This window comes from Phyllobates terribilis, unplaced genomic scaffold (assembly GCF_046119375.1).
Source record: "Phyllobates terribilis strain yellow unplaced genomic scaffold, ASM4611937v1 Scaffold_1__5_contigs__length_1240528914, whole genome shotgun sequence".
NCBI lineage: Eukaryota > Metazoa > Chordata > Amphibia > Anura > Dendrobatidae > Phyllobates > Phyllobates terribilis.
In genome coordinates, this window is record NW_027362761.1 from 1,156,436,436 (window position 1) to 1,156,452,730 (window position 16,295).

A 16,295-nucleotide genomic window follows, 5' to 3' on the forward strand; every position below is an offset into this window, starting at 1 on the left:
AGTTCACAATCCAGGGGACAACAACTGGGCGGCTGACTCTCAGTCGGCAGGGCCTCGCCTCAGGAGAATGGTCTCTCCAACCCGAGGTGTTTCACCAAATCTGCTTACGGTGGGGCATGCCGGACATCGACCTCATGGCGTCCCGATTAAACCACAAGGTTCCATCCTTTGTAGCTCGGTCCCGCGATCCGCTAGCAATCGCCCAGGACGCGCTAGTCATATCATGGTCACAGATCCAACTGCCCTATCTTTCCACCTCTACCTTTGATCCCTCGAGTCATCAAAAAGATCAAGATAGAGGGAGTACCAGTTCTCCTAGTAGCCCCAGATTGGCCCAGACGCGTCTGGTACGCAGATCTGGTAAATCTGCTTGTCGACTCCCCCTGGAGACTACCAGACTGTCCGGACCTCCTCTCTCAGGGGGCCTATTCTTCATAAGAGTTCTCGTTCTCTGAATTTAATGGTATGGCCGTTGAGGCCGCAGTGTTGAAGACGGCGGGCTTTACAGACAATGTCATTCAGACCCTAATTAGCGCCAGAAAACCCGCTACCTCACGCATATACCACAGAACTTGGAGAGCCTTTTTTCGTCACTGCGAACAAGATCAGCTAACGCCTATGTCCTTTTCTTTGCCAGTCATTTTGGCTTTTCTTCAGTCTGGCCTAGAGGCGGGACTATCTCTCAGCACTCTCAAGGGCCAAGTTTCGGCCTTGTCCATTCTATTCCAACGTAACTTAGCTAGCCGTCCTCAGGTCAGGACGTTTCTACAAGGGGTGGCCCACCTGGCGCCCCCCCTATCGCCCTCCAGTGGAACCATGGGACCTTAATATGGTCCTAAGCATCCTACAACAGCCTCCATTTGAACCCATTCAGGACATTCCAGCCTCTCTCCTTTCCTGGAAGGTGGCCTTTCTGGTGGCTGTTACCTCTATTAGAAGGGTCGCAGAACTCTCAGCCCTCTCTTGTCGGTCGCCTTTTCTGGTATTCCATCAAGACAAAGTAGTGCTCAGGCCGGTGCCTTCCTTTTTGCCTAAGGTTTCCTCTTTTCACATTAATGAGGACATCGTTTTGCCTTCCTTTTGCCCTGCTCCAGTGCATCCACGGGAGAAGTCCCTGCACAAACTGGACCTGGTCAGAGCTCTACGTGTTTACCTTTCCAGAACGGCCTCCCTTCGGCGCTCGGATGACCTTTTTGTCATCCCTGAGGGGCATCGCAAGGGTCTCCCTGCTTCCAAGTCAACCATCGCCCGTTGGATACGTTCGACCATCTTGGAGGCACATCGCATCTCGGGCAAACCTCCCCCTCCCGGAGTAAGGGCTCACTCCACCAGGGCGGTGGGGGCCTCTAGGGCGGTCCGCCATCAGGCTTTGGCCTCTCAATTCTGCAAGGCTCACTCCAGGGCGGTGGGGGCCTCTAGGGCGGTCCACCATCAGGCTTTGGCCTCTCAATTCTGCAAGGCCGCAACGTGGTCTTCTCTTCACACCTTTTCAAGGTTTTACAAGGTCCACACTTATTCTTCGGCTGATGCCAGTCTTGGACGGAAGGTCCTGCAGGCGGCAGTTGCCGAAGTCTGACCTAATCTGTGGCTATCTTCTGTTCTCCCACCCAAGGGACTGCTTTGGGACGTCCCATGGTCCTGTGTCCCCCCAATGAAGTGATAGAGAAAGAGGAATTTTTGGTACTCAACGTAAAATCTCTTTCTTGGAGCCTTCATTGGGGGACACAGCACCCTCCCTGTTTTTGGACATATGTCCTGTTGGCCCTGTTGGGCATCTCATTTAGTTTTTCACGGTTGTGCCCCTTTGGGCATTACATAGTTGGTTATTTTGTTCTTCTCCTACTGCTCTAGCCACTAACTGGTGAGCTTGGTGCCTGTAGGCGGGTGTATACTGCGGAGGAGGAGCCATTTTCCTTTTTTTGCATAGTGTCAACCTCCTAGCGACAGCAGCATACACCCATGGTCCTGTGTCCGCCAATGAAGGCTCCAAGAAAGAGATTTTACGGTGAGTACCAAAAATCCCTCTTTTTTTTTTATTATTATTATTCATTTATATAGCCATTGATTCCATGGTGCTGTTCATAAGAAGGGGTTACATACCAAGTAAAAATATCACTTACAGTAAACAAACTAACAATGATAGACTGGTACGGAGGGAAGAGGACCCTGCCCTTGCGGGCTTACATTCTACAGGAGTGGGGAGGAGACAGTAGGTTGGGGGATGCAGTAGCTTCGGTGTTGTTGAGGAGGCAGCAGGGTCATTGCAGGCTTTTGAGGATCTTTTGGTCTATTTCACTGTCAGGCTGGTCCTATTTAAGTGGTTTCTTGATTGAGAACAGGTGCGGCAGAAATCAGGCCTGTGTGTGGCTAGAGAAATTGAACTCCACTTACCCAAGATGTCATAAACCACAGTTAATTTATGTTTTAAGGAGTGGTGGGGCAATCACTTTTTCACACAGGCCCCTGTAGGTTTGGATTTCTTTTTCCCTTAATAATAAAGATCTTCATTTAAAAACTGCATTTTTGTTTACTTTTGTTATGTTTGTCAAATGTTTCAGATAACAAAACAAATTTTAATAATATTAAAGTGTGACAAACATGCAAAAGACTAAGAAATCAGGAAAAGGGGCAAACACTTATACACACACACACACACACACACACACACACACACACACACACAGTGGTGTGAATATATATATATATATTACACATACATACATACATACATACAGTGGCATGTAAAAGTTTGGGCACCCTTGGTCAAAATAAGTGTTATTGTGAACAGTTAAGCAAGTTGAAGATGAAATGATCTCTAAAAGGCATATTGTTAAAGAGGACATATTTCAGGCAAATAAATATATATTGTCTTTTTTTTTTTTTTTTTTTTTTTTTTCATTTTAAAAAATTACAATAAGGGAAATGGGCCTATGCAAAAGTTTGGGCACCCTTGGAGATTTGTGTGCTTTGATAATTTTAACCAAGGTTTCAAACCTCAATTAGCCTGTTAGGGTTATGGCTTGTTCACTACCATCGTTAGGAAATGCCAGGTGATGAAAATTTCCCTGCTTTATAAAAACCAAGCCTCCTCTAACTTTATGCCAAATTAACAGCAGCCATGGGTTCTTCTAAGCAGCTGCCTAGCACTCTGAAAATGAAAATGGTGGAGGCCCATAAAGCAGGAGAAGGCTAAAAGAAGATAGCAAAGTGTTTTCAAGTTGCCCTTTCCTCCGTTTGAAATGTAATTAAGAAATGGCAGTTAACAGGAACAGTGAAGGTCAAGATAAGGTCTGGAAGACCAAGCAAAATTTCAGTGAGAGCTGTTCGTACGATTGCTAGATAGGCAAATCAGAACCCCAGCTTGACCTCAAAAGACCTACAGAAAGATTTAGCAGACTCTAGCTTTGTGGTTCATTGTTCTACTGTTCAGAGACACCTGCACAAATATGACCTTCATGGAAGAGTCATCAGAAGAAAACCTCTCCTGCGTCCTCACCATAAAATTCAGCATCAGAAGTATGCAAAAGAACATCTAAACAAGCCTGATACATTTTGGAAACAAGTTCTGTCGACCGAAAAGGTTAAAATAGAAGTCTTTGGCCACAATGATCAAAGGTATGTGTGGAGAAAAAAAGCCACCAAATTTCAGGAAAATAACATCTCGCCAACTATTAAGCATGGGGGTAGATCAATCATGCTTTGGGGTTGTGTTGCAGCCGATGGTACAGGGGACATTTCACAGGTAGAGGGAACAATGGATTCAATGAAATTTCAACAAATTCTTGATGCAAACATAACACCATCTGTAAAAAAGCTGAAGTTGAAAAGAGGATGGCTTCTACAAATGGTTAATGATCCTAAACAAACATCAAAATCCACAATAGGCTACCTCAAAAGGTGCAAGCTGAAGGTTTTACAATGGCCCTCACAGTCCCCTCTTCTGAACATCAATGAAAATCTGTGGCTAGACCTCAAAATAGCAGTGCATGCAAGATGACCAAGGAATCTCACAGAACTGGAAGGATTTTCCAAAGAAGAATGGATGAAAGTCCCTCAAACAAGAACTGAAAGACTCTTGTCTGGCTACAAAAAGCGTTTACACGCTGTGATACTTTCAAAAGGGTGCGCTACTAGGTACTAACCATGCAGGATGCCCAAACTTTTGCATTGGTACATTTTCCTTTTTCGTCATTTTTAAAATGTAAAAGATTAAAAATATATATATTTTTCGCCTAAAATACGAAGGAAATGTGTTATCTTTAACTTCAGGCCTTTTAGAGATCATTTCATCTTCAACTTGCTTAACTGTTCACAATAACACCAACTTTGACCAGGGGTGCCCAAACTTTTACATGCCACTGTGTATATGTATATATGTGTGTGTGTGTATATATATATATATATATATATATAGATAGATAGATAGATAGATAGATAGATAGATAGATAGATAGATAGATAGATAGATAGATATAATTTTCTTCTTTTTTAATACCCATGTGCTACCCTTCATAGGAGTATGGAGCGAGCCCCGCGATGAATATTCTCGTTAGCCATGTGCTCGGCTCTGATGGGAGCATGCAGAGATCCTGCAGCAGCGCAGCTGAGGAACGGACAGAGAGACTGGACATCGAACCAGAGCGAGAACGACTGGAAAAGCAGCAGGTTAGCATCTTCATGTGTGGGAGCTTCTTTTGGGAGCAAGGTACCTAATAGTAACACAAGTGACGGTATCCATCCCTGCCGTGCTTCCAGTCTTTGTTCACACTACCTCTGTATACATTTTACATGATGCACACAGTGTGTTGAAGCAAAATGTACACCAATCTGGTGGAAAAGAACCAAAGAAAAACAATTTTTTTTTTTTGCATTTATTAGAACCATTAGCCAGAAGCATTTTTTCTGGAATATATGCTGAATGTAGACTGCAACTACGGGTCTAAATGAACAATTTCCTTGCAGTTTACTTGTAGATATAAAGGCAGATAAATCGGTGCTTACTGGTATAAAACACTTGACTAATTTTTGCGCATTGTGGAGTTGTGCAAAAATTTTGCCAGATATGACGGTTTCAAGCAGCTCCGCCATAATGAAAAGAGCTGGGGAGACAACGGGACGGGGCATCGCTACACCTGTCAAATTCATGGAATGTGGCGCTGTTTCTTATGCCAGATGGGTTACTCCAGTCCTCAACTGGGGGAACATGGAGGCGTGCGTATCTTATTTCTGCACACCCTTCAATAAGACCGGTGTACAGAATGGGGCCAGTCTGCATATGGGTGCCTATTCTCATCTGCTACTTTCACAGTGCAGCTCAGGGAAATAATCCAGTCTGTAACCCAGGACCGGAGATATGTTTCACTATATAAACTGTGAAATGGTTACTTTTTTTTTTAGTAACTTTCTAAATTGTGGTTAACTTGTGTATATTTGAAAAGGGTATTTCCATCAAAAGCGATGCCTTATTGCTATTATATTCCATCACTTTATGATTCGTGGGGGTCCGACCTCTGCCATTCCTGAGAATAATCAGTTCTGCGGCACCTTCAGTGAGCTCTGCTGAATAACACTCACTCACAAAGCATGAGTCACGTCAGACTCCAGAGGCTGGAGAGGCACCTTCAGTGAGCTCTGCTGAATAAAGCCCCCGTCTCACATAGCGATATCGCTAGCGAGATTGCTGCTGTGTCACGGTTTTGGTGACTCACCAGCGACCTCACCAGCGATGTCGCTATGTGTGACACTTTGCAACGATCAGGCCCCTGCTGTGAGGTCGCTGATCGTTGCAAAGTGTCCTGGATCATTTTTTGGTCGTTGGCCTCCCGCTGGCCAGCACACATCGCTGTGTGTGACCAGCGGGACCAACGATCTGGCTGGTAACTATGGTAAACATCGGGTTACTAGGGGCACGCGCGCACTTAGTAACCCGCTGTTTACCATGGATACCACTCTGCTACAGTGCTCGGAGGCTCCCGCGCACCGTAACAGAGTGGTATCCATGGTAAACAGCGGGTTACTAGGGGCACACGTGCACTTAGTAACCCGATGTTTACCATAGTTACCAGCCTGCTCCTGCTTGCAGCAGGCTGGTAACGGGAGCAGGACATCGTGGAACGATCCTTTCCACGATATCGCTGCTCCCCTGATCGCTGGTGAGCCTGCCTGTTTGACAGCTCACCAGCGATGTATTAGCGATGCAGCAACGATCCCTGACAGGTCGTATCGTTGTCGGGATCGCTGCTGCATCGCTTAGTGTGACGGGGCCTTAACACTCACTCACACAGCATGAGTCACGTCAGACTCCAGAGGCTGGAGAGGCACCTTCAGTGAGCTCTGCTGAATAACACTCACTCAGACAGCATGAGTCACGTCAGACTCCAGAGGCTGGAGAGGCACCTTCAGTGAGCTCTGCTGAATAACACTCACTCACACAGCATGAGTCACGTCAGACTCCAGAGGCTGGAGAGGCGACATAACAGGAAGTCAGAGCATTCTCAGCTAGACATCATGTCACCAGGGGAGCAGCTCGGGTTACAGAAAGATTTGGGAAAGCAGTGTATTTGGAAATGCTTTTAGAAAAGAGTCCATCTGTGGCAGTGACTTCACAGTAGTGACCAACCCTCTTTTTATCTCCTATTCCTTTTAGATCCTCTTTGTGTGTTTGCTCAAATAGCTGCATGTCATTCCAGCTGTAGGCTGCGGCTACTTGGCGGCTTTGACCGACCAAAGATTTCTTGGTGTCGCTGCTTCATCACAGCTCAATACTTGTGAATGGTGTCTGTTTGCAACTCCAAGGGTACCGTGACAAGCGAGTAATAAGTCCAACTGCAACTTATTTTTTGTGACTTGCTTGTGGCCGTACCCCGGGGGTGACAATGCGACCCCCGTTCACTTGTATTACGCTGCGATGTAGCAACGACACCTAGAGAACTTTCGCCACTATTCCTGTGCCACGACCTAAGTCACTTAATAGGTTTAGTCTTAAAGTAATTCTCAAGGATTTGGTAGCTCAAACTGCTTCTGTAGGGCGGAGGGGTTGTAAGGTGGAGCTGATGCACTGCTTTACGTGCCCATGGAAGCCATTATATCGACCAAGATACTTGTAATGCACCCTGCAGCTAAACCTATATGACGTCCCATATACAGTGCCTACAAGTAGTATTCAACCCCCTGCAGATTTAGCTGGTTTGATAAGATGCAAATAAGTTAGAGCCTTCAAACTGCAAACGAGAGTAGGTTTTATGAACAGAAGCATAAATCTTACAAACCAAAAAGTTATGTTGCTCAGTTGAATTTTATTAAATTTTAAACATAAAAGTGTGGGTCAATTATTATACAACCCCTATGTTTAATATTTTGTGGAATAACCCTTGTTTGCAATTACAGCTAATAATCGTCTTTTATAAGACCTGATCAGGCCGGCACAGGTCTGTGGAGTTATCTTGGCCCACTCCTCCATGCAGATCTTCTCCAAGTTATCTAGGTTCTTTGGGTGTCTCATGTGGACTTTATTCTTGAGCTCCTTCCACAAGTTTTCAATTGGGTTAAGGTCAGGAGACTGACTAGGCCACTCCAACACCTTGACTTTTTCCCTCTTGAACCAGGCCTTGGTTTTCTTGGCTGTGTGCTTTGGGTCGTTGTCTTGTTGGAAGATGAAATTACGACCCATCTTAAGATCCTTGATGGAGGAGCGGAGGTTCTTGGCCAAAATCTCCAGGTAGGCCGTGCTATCCATCTTCCCATGCATGCGGACCAGATGGCCAGGCCCCTTGGTTGAGAAACAGCCCCACAGCATGATGCTGCCACCACCATGCTTGACTGTAGGGATGGTATTCTTGGGGTCGTATGCAGTGCCATCCAGTCTCCAAACGTCACGTGTGTGGTTGGCACCAAAGATCTCGATCTTGGTCTCATCAGACCATAGAACCTTGAACCAGTCTGTCTCAGAGTCCTCCAAGTGATCATGAGCAAACTGTAGACGAGCCTTGACATGACGCTTTGAAAGTAAAGGTACCATACAGGCTCATCTGGAACGGAGACCATTGCGGTGGAGTACGTTACTTATGGTATTGACTGAAAGCAATGTCCCCACTGCCATGAGATCTTCCCGGAGCTCCTTCCTTGTTGTCCTTGGGTTAGCCTTGACTCTTCGGACAAGCCTGGCCTCGGCACGGGAGGACACTTTCAAAGGCTGTCCAGGCCGTGGAAGGCTAACAGTAGTAACATAAGCCTTCCACTTATGGATGATGCTCCCAACAGTGGAGACAGGTAGGCCCAACTCCTTGTAAAGGGTTTTGTACCCCTTGCCAGCCTTGTGACCCTCCACGATCTTGTCTCTGATGGCCTTGGAATGCTCCTTTGTCTTTCCCATGTTGACCATGTCTGAGTGCTGTTCACAAGTTTGGGGAGGGTCTTAAATAGTCAGAAAAGGCTGGCAAAAGAGATCTTTAATCCACACATGTGAAGCTCATTATTCTTGGTGCCTGAACTACTTCTTAATACTTTAGGGGGACCAAACAGAATTCTTGTGGTTTGAGGGGTTGAATAATAAATGACACTCTGATTTAACTTTTAACGTTTTTAAAAAAAAAATAAAAAAAAACAAGAACAAAATTTGCTGCAGTGCATTTCCCACTTCCAGGCTGATCTACAGTACAAATGTCACAATGCCAAGTTAATTCCGCATGTGTCAACCAGCTAAATCTGCAGGGGGTTGAATACTACTTGTAGGCACTGTAGTTGCGTGTGATTAACCACTGCCTTGACTTCCCATTCTCCGGTAGATGTTCCTATGATCAGCCCTTGAGTAGCATATTTTTCCGGTTTTGACCCTTGAATGTTGGGAGAACATCATCCATATTTAAAGGGTTGTCCCAGCATTGAAAGGTATCAATTATACATGGGATAGATGACAACCTCCTGATCATGGGGGTCCAATTACTGGAGCCCCGACAGATCTCAAGAACATGCCTCTAAAATGCATCTTTGGAATGGACTGGGGGAATAAATATGCGGGAATTTTTAAGTATTCTTTATGGTAATCAGCACATGTCGCAAAAGAGAACCTTAAATTGTCTCTTCCTATATCTTCATTTTTTTTTTTTTTTTTTTTTAAACACAGCTGGAGGAAAAGGCACGACGGGAAGCTGAAATCCGAGAACTGGAAGTCTGTCGTCTCATAGAAGAGCAGCAGCAACGAGAGGTCGAGGAAAGGTTCAAACAGGAACTTCAGCGGCACCAGGAGTGTCAGGCGCTCAAGAAGAAGAAAAAGGATCGATCTAGTAAAGACTGTCACAAGTCGGATCGACACACACACCACTCTCTCCCCAGTAGAGAAGCCACCACAGACGTTCTTCCCAATGGGACCCTAGAGCAGGAAACCATATCCGTTCCTTTACCCACGAGGCAGTGTCACAAAGCCACGCCGAGTCCGTTATTAGAGGCCATGAACGAGTTCTCCAACCACACAAACAGCAGAGACTTAAAATCTTACACCTCAAAAGAAGTGAAGGCAAAACAGCAAGAGCAGCTCTCACTCCTCCTCGACTTAGTCCAGCAAAAAGAAAACCACGTCAAGCAGAAGCCCAAAATGGCAAAGCTCAGCCCGGAACAAGTCAAAAAGTCTGAGGCCCCCAAAATGTCCGAACTCCAACCAAAACCCAAGAACCAATGCGAAGCCAAAGTCCGAGCCGTGGAAGTGGCACCTTTGGTCGAGCAGAAGAAAGAAGAGAAAAAGGCCACGAACGGAAACAACAAGAAACAGCTAAACTTTATAAAGGAGGACAAACCCCCAGCACCTTGTGAAGCCACCATCATCGGGGAGCAGCAGAACAACAAGCAGCTGGTCACCGCTGATTCCCCGCAGCCCAAGGGGAAAAGCAAGAGGAATAAGAAGAAGAAAGGAGAAAAAGTCAACAATTCAATTGGTAAGTTGCCGATCCACATGGCATTGCTTTCTGGTCATTAAAGGGCAACCTGTGTCATCAAGCATGAAGTCCTGTCTTAGGACCTTCCTTTGGTCTCTAAAGCGTTAGGAGCAGGGTTTAATCCCTTCCCGTCAGCTGTTTTTCATTCTTGCTCTTGCTTTTTCCTCCCTTTCCAAGAGCCATAACTTTTTTTCTTTATTTTTCCATCGACATTGGCCATATGAGGGCTTTTTTTTTGGAATAAACAAATTATAATTTTGACTGCTTCCTGTGGTTATTTCCCCACCCATCACCAGCCTGTTTAGCTTTATATCTCACCATATGTGACGTCAGGCAAGCTGAAGAGGCTGATGCTGGTCAGGGAAATAACCTTGGGAGGCAGGAGCTTGTTAAGTGCACCCCGAGCACTTCAAGCCTCATTTGCTTATGAATTAATTTGTCAGGAAAGCAGCAACAGAAAAAAGATATAAAGGTGTTGATAAATTTATATTTCAAAGACCTGCATGCCGTTTTATGCAGTCTGGGGGTTGCTGCATGTTGCTTTGGTGGGCATACATAGTTGTATGTAGATTATGCTTTCATTGGCCAGGCAAACAGATACAACTGCGTTGACGTGTCAGATATCGTACCTATGTTATGGCATAATTACCCCACCTATAGCGGGGGCATGAGGTTGGGTAATGCAGTCTGTCATATAGGGATGTTAATATTTCTCTTGCTGTATGGCACAGAGCTGGTGATTGGAGGGGGGGGGGGGGGACAAGAAAGCACAGCATGCCCTGGGTTAGAAGAGGGCCCCCTCCTGAGTATATCTGTGCGTTCCCTAGGAGGAAGAGTGATGCAGACTATACCCCTCTTCTGGTAGGACTAGGTTGTCTTGGTGGCAACCAGTAGGCATGCTGGAAGACCGCCTTTCGTCAGGAGTGCACACCGCTCCTCCTGACTTGGAGCTGGTTGTTAGGCTGCGCCGCCGGTCTGAACTTCGCGGTCTCCCTTGCCTCTATATGTGGCGGCGTAGAGGAGGTTCGTCCGGCCTCAGAGCAGAGCTTACAAGATCTAAAGCATTGCACCTACAAGCCGGGCACGCTCCCTATCTAGTTAACCGGCCACCTCTAATCCCCTGCAGGAGTGGCACTAACCTTAACAAGCTGTAAGCTATACAGTTAAAAGATCCTTTCATAGAGAACAGAGAGGATTTTTAATAAGAGAGAAATTGCTAATCTGTTCCTTTTTACAAGCACTTTAACCATTTTATAAACTTCAGACGACAGCTTTAATGTTTTTTTGTTTTTTTTGGGGGGACGGATCAGTTTTGGTGTTTGATAACTAAAACAGGACTGTGCTCTCCTTCTGCTGGACATGCACTAACAGGACTGTCAGCATTTACAGGCTAGACTTAATACAATTCTGCCGGATTGGAAAGTATAAAATACTTAGGTGGTAATTAAACCTTACAGCAGTTGATCTGTGAGTGCGACGTTGTGACCCTCGTACCGTGAGACGTGTGTCGTACACTCAGATCTTACTTTCACCAAGTACTAAAACTCGTTCATATGTCATTTCTATATTTTCTTCCAGATGATGTTTTTCTTCCAAAAGACATTGATCTCGACAGTGTTGAAATGGATGAGACTGAAAGAGAAGTGGAATATTTCAAAAGGTGAAGAACTTTTCTTTCTTGTCTGCAGGGGCCCTCCTCTATCTAGAAAGCTGGATATCTACAGAATAGACGGGGCCCTCCTCTATCTAGAAAGCTGGATATCTACAGAATAGACGGGGCCCTCCTCTATCTAGAAAGCTGGATATCTACAGAATAGACGGGGCCCTCCTCTATCTAGAAAGCTGGATATCTACAGAATAGACGGGGCCCTCCTCTATCTAGAAAGCTGGATATCTACAGAATAGACGGGGCCCTCCTCTATCTAGAAAGATGGATATCTACAGAATAGACGGGGCCCCCCTCTATCTAGAAAGCTGGATATCTACAGAATAGACGGGGCCCTCCTCTATCTAGAAAGCTGGATATCTACAGAATAGACGGGGCCCTCCTCTATCTATAAAGCTGGATATCTACAGAATAGACGGGGCCCTCCTCTATCTAGAAAGCTGGATATCTACAGAATAGACGGGGCCCTCCTCTATCTAGAAAGCTGGATATCTACAGGATAGACGGGGCCCTCTTCTATCTAGGAAACTGGATATCTATAGGATAGACGGGGCCCTCCTCTATCTAGAAAACTGGATATCTATAGGATAGACGGGGCCCTCCTCTATCTAGAAAACTGGATATCTACAGAATAGACGGGGCCCTCCTCTATCTAGGAAACTGGATATCTACAGAATAGACGGGGCCCTCCTCTATCTAGGAAACTGGATATCTACAGAATAGACGGGGCCCTCCTCTATCTAGGAAACTGGATATCTATAGGATAGACGGGGCCCTCCTCTATCTAGGAAACTGGATACCTACAGAATAGACGGGGCCCTCCTCTATCTAGAAAACTGGATATCTACAGGATAGACGGGGCCCTCCACTATCTAGAAAACTGGATATCTACAGAATAGACGGGGCCCTCCTCTATCTAGAAAACTGGATATCTACAGGATAGACGGGGCCCTCCACTATCTAGAAAACTGGATATCTACAGAATAGACGGGGCCCTCCTCTATCTAGGAAACTGGATATCTACAGAATAGATGGGGCCCTCCTCTATCTAGGAAACTGGATATCTATAGGATAGACGGGGCCCTCCTCTATCTAGGAAACTGGATATCTATAGGATAGACGGGGCCCTCCTCTATCTAGAAAACTGGATATCTACAGAATAGACGGTGCCCTCCTCTATCTAGAAAACTGGATATCTACAGAATAGACGGGGCCCTCCTCTATCTAGAAAACTGGATATCTACAGGATAGACGGGGCCCTCCTCTATCTAGGAAACTGGATATCTACAGAATAGACGGGGCCCTCCTCTATCTAGAAAACTGGATATCTACAGAATAGACGGGGCCCTCCTCTATCTAGAAAACTTGATGTTACCTTGGAATGCCCATACTAATCAATGGCGAGAGCTGCGCTCGTGTGGCCGCCAATTACCTACACTTATACATTCATTGCATATCAACAGGATACGCGATGAGACAGGAATATACCGAAGCTTCTGGAAGGAAATAAAAGCACTGAGAAGACGTATAAGCCCCTTTATAAGTTAGAGGACCCATTAGCTGACTGATGTAGATTGTAGATTTAGTGGCCATTATGTAACTATTCCTCATTTCTCTTAAGGCACAATTCAGACCATGATATCCAGACCATGTACATTTCTCCTGACCCAAAGTTACCAGCCTCATAGGCATATATGAGGCTGTTGAATCCGGGTCAGGTGGCAAACGACCGGTTTGGACATCGCAGACCATATTCCAACCGTGTTTCAGGGACGTCCTAATTCGGCCAAACCCTGTGTTTAGGGGGGTGCGTCTTATAGTCCGAATGTAGCTTACCTGGTTGGTGGGGGTGGAGCTGGGGGGGTCACAGGAGGCAGGAGCAGGGCTCCTCCGGCTGTCTCCAGCAAAATGGCGCATGCACAGATGGAGATTTCTGCTCCTAATTGAACCGAGATCCCAATCTGCGCATGTGCAGCCACCGTGCCGTTTTTCTGGAGACCGCCGGAGGTTAATCTGAGCATGCGCCACCCCCCGGCACCATTTTGCTGGATAACGCCAGAACATTAATGTACCGTAGGCATAATTTAAAAAAGGAGGCTCGTACAAATGTGGAGGAGCCTACCCACAGTCACGACCCTACAGCTGTTGCAAAACTACACCTCCCATCATGCTTGGACAGGTTGGGATGATGGGTGCTGCAGTTTTGTCAGAAGCCATACAGGTTGGGCAAATATAGTTAAAAAAAAAATATGCTTCCTCCTGAATATTTAGAAATTGTGAACTGCATGTTACTGGGTCCTGGGGGTGTCTACCCTGGTTGAACATGCTGTATTGGGAACAAACCCTCAACCTGTAAGACCCAGTTGCGCTTTTCTTTTCCCCATAAATTTCTGGGAGGAACAGCTGGAACATGAGAGAATCTCCAATCATGTAATTTCATGAGGATTGCAAAAAAAATAATAAAGATTTAAAAGTCAGACATGTCATCAGCTGAGCGACTCTTAATAATGACAACTCCATATCCATGATTATCTGCTCTTATCACGGTCCCTGACCGCTGCCGCTTGTCACCACATAATGTGGGACGTTCTGAGACGTTGTGACTGTTTGAAATTAAATAGTAAAGTCCAAATATGTGCGCGTAAGAGCCACGCTGGTACATGGCGCATCAAGGTCGATCTGTTTATTACATCATCAGTCACTGATTATATATATATATATATATATACACATTTACGGGACATACATTGTAACAATATAATTGGCTCGGCTTATCTTTACATATGTCCCGGCATTCGCATACCTACATCTCACTGTCTACACCCACCTGAAGACTGTATCTGACAGCTGAACCGTCATAGATATTCCTCCCGAGTCTCCCCTCCGCCATACACGTGCGTACTCGGCTCACCTGAGTGTGCATGTGTTCTCTATGGGGAAGGGGAGGAGAGACTTCTCTGGTGACGACTGCTTATTTCACATGAGACTAAGGGATCGGGCGTATTGAAACTCATTAGGATTCTAGTATTTGTCAGGGGAGAGTTGGGGAGACCCGCCATGCTCGGAACAGTTCCTGGAGAACCCCTTTAATGCATTTGGTGAATTTCCATGGTTTTTTTTCCCCGCAGGTTCTGCTTAGACTCCGCCCGGCAGACAAGACAGAGGCTGTCAATCAACTGGTCCAACTTCAGCCTGAAGAAGACTACCTATGCTGCACACTGACTATGGAGATGTGTGAGAGGGGAGGGGGTCACCCTGCAGGAACCAATGCCACTGGTATATGCCCTGCTCTTCTGACCGCTTAATCCGGCCCCCAAGCCAGTGCTGCCTTGCCTTGTCCCCCAGTGCTGTGTGGATCTGCACTGAACCCCCCACCCCCCGCAGCCCTGACCATTCTCGCTGATCTGGAAAAAAAAAACCCGAATATGCCACTTTCTACCTGGATTTGTTAGCTTGTGCGCTCGTAGTCTGTGAGTGAGACTTTGGTTGTAGCAATACGCTCTCTTCTAAATTGCCTTGGCGTCAGGCTCAAGATTGGTTCCTTGGGTTGATTTGAGGCCCGGCTAGTTGCATCACCCAGGATGGCTCATGTCACTTCTGCAGTACGCGATGTTTTATCACACGGACTACCGGCGAGAAAAAAAATATAATAAAAGAATGGACTTCATACCCGCTCATGAAATCATCACTGCTCCGATTCTCATGGGGGAAATTCTCGTAAACGGACGGACGTTTCTCAGCTCACATACAATCTACTGTCGAAAAGAAGTGTACAAGATACGCTTGTCTGTGTTTGTTTTTTTTTTTTTTTTTTTTGGATTTTCTTTTCTTTCTTTTTTTTTTTACCCCCTTCCTAAACTCGTAGCCGGCTTGTGTAAAGAATACTTGCAGAATGAGGATGTTAACAGGAGAAGAAAAACGGAAAAAAAAAGAAGAAAAAAAATACTCACACTATCAATCTGTTATAGAGTGTATAATTGTATTAACACTGACGCCCAAGTGGCTACTTTTTTAACATATTGTTAAGTAATATTAAAATCATATCTTTCTTTTTGAAAGATGGAATACATTAGTATGGCAGAAGGATGGTCTGTTCCTGTGTTCTTCATTTCTAGGTGATATCAGTATTTCGCTTATTTTTATGTAAGGGAGACAAAGGGTTGTCGAATAAGCCCCGGGGGGTTATGGCTTCAGAAAAAGGGGCTTCCTTGATATGACTTGGCTGGAAGGGGAGGAGGGACCACCTGGGCAAGATGATGTTGAATGTCCGGGGAGTGATTCATCGAATACTATTAACTAGTGCAAAAACCTGGTAAGTAACAGAACTCCTTTTTTCTTTCTTTCAAAAAAGAAACAAAAACTGAATTATGCCCTTCTTCCAATGCCACTGCGGATCCTGAGGGAGGTGTGCCCCGTGGAGGGAGGTGTGCCCCGTGGAGGGAGGTTTTTTAATATTTTTAATCAATTCATTCCTAGAAAAAAAAATATTGTCAGATAACCCCTTCTATTATGTTCTCCAACTACATCTATACTATACAGTTTTAATAACCTGCTGTGCAAGGTGTGATAACTGTGTTGCAATTTCCCATTTTTCGGCAGTGCCAATCCAGCAGAATAATTTGATAGACTAGCCACTCGAACAGTGCTAAATCTACAAATCATTTCACTAAATTAGAATATATCTTCAAAAAGTTAATTTTTCA

At 45.4% G+C, this 16,295-nt stretch overlaps 1 protein-coding gene across 2 annotated transcripts in view; it reads left to right on the forward strand.

The window, feature by feature from the left end:
- Positions 1–15,668, forward strand: part of FAM193A (family with sequence similarity 193 member A) — a 102,641-nt gene extending 86,973 nt beyond the window's left edge. For both annotated transcript variants that reach the window (XM_073648634.1, XM_073648643.1), the window contains 4 exons: positions 4,516–4,665; positions 9,122–9,926; positions 11,505–11,586; positions 14,721–15,668. In XM_073648634.1, the coding sequence (XP_073504735.1) occupies positions 4,516–4,665; positions 9,122–9,926; positions 11,505–11,586; positions 14,721–14,814 (1,131 nt within the window). In that variant the 3' untranslated portion in view covers positions 14,815–15,668. The remainder of the gene's footprint in view (positions 1–4,515; positions 4,666–9,121; positions 9,927–11,504; positions 11,587–14,720) is intronic.
- Positions 15,669–16,295: the final 627 nt, after the last annotated feature.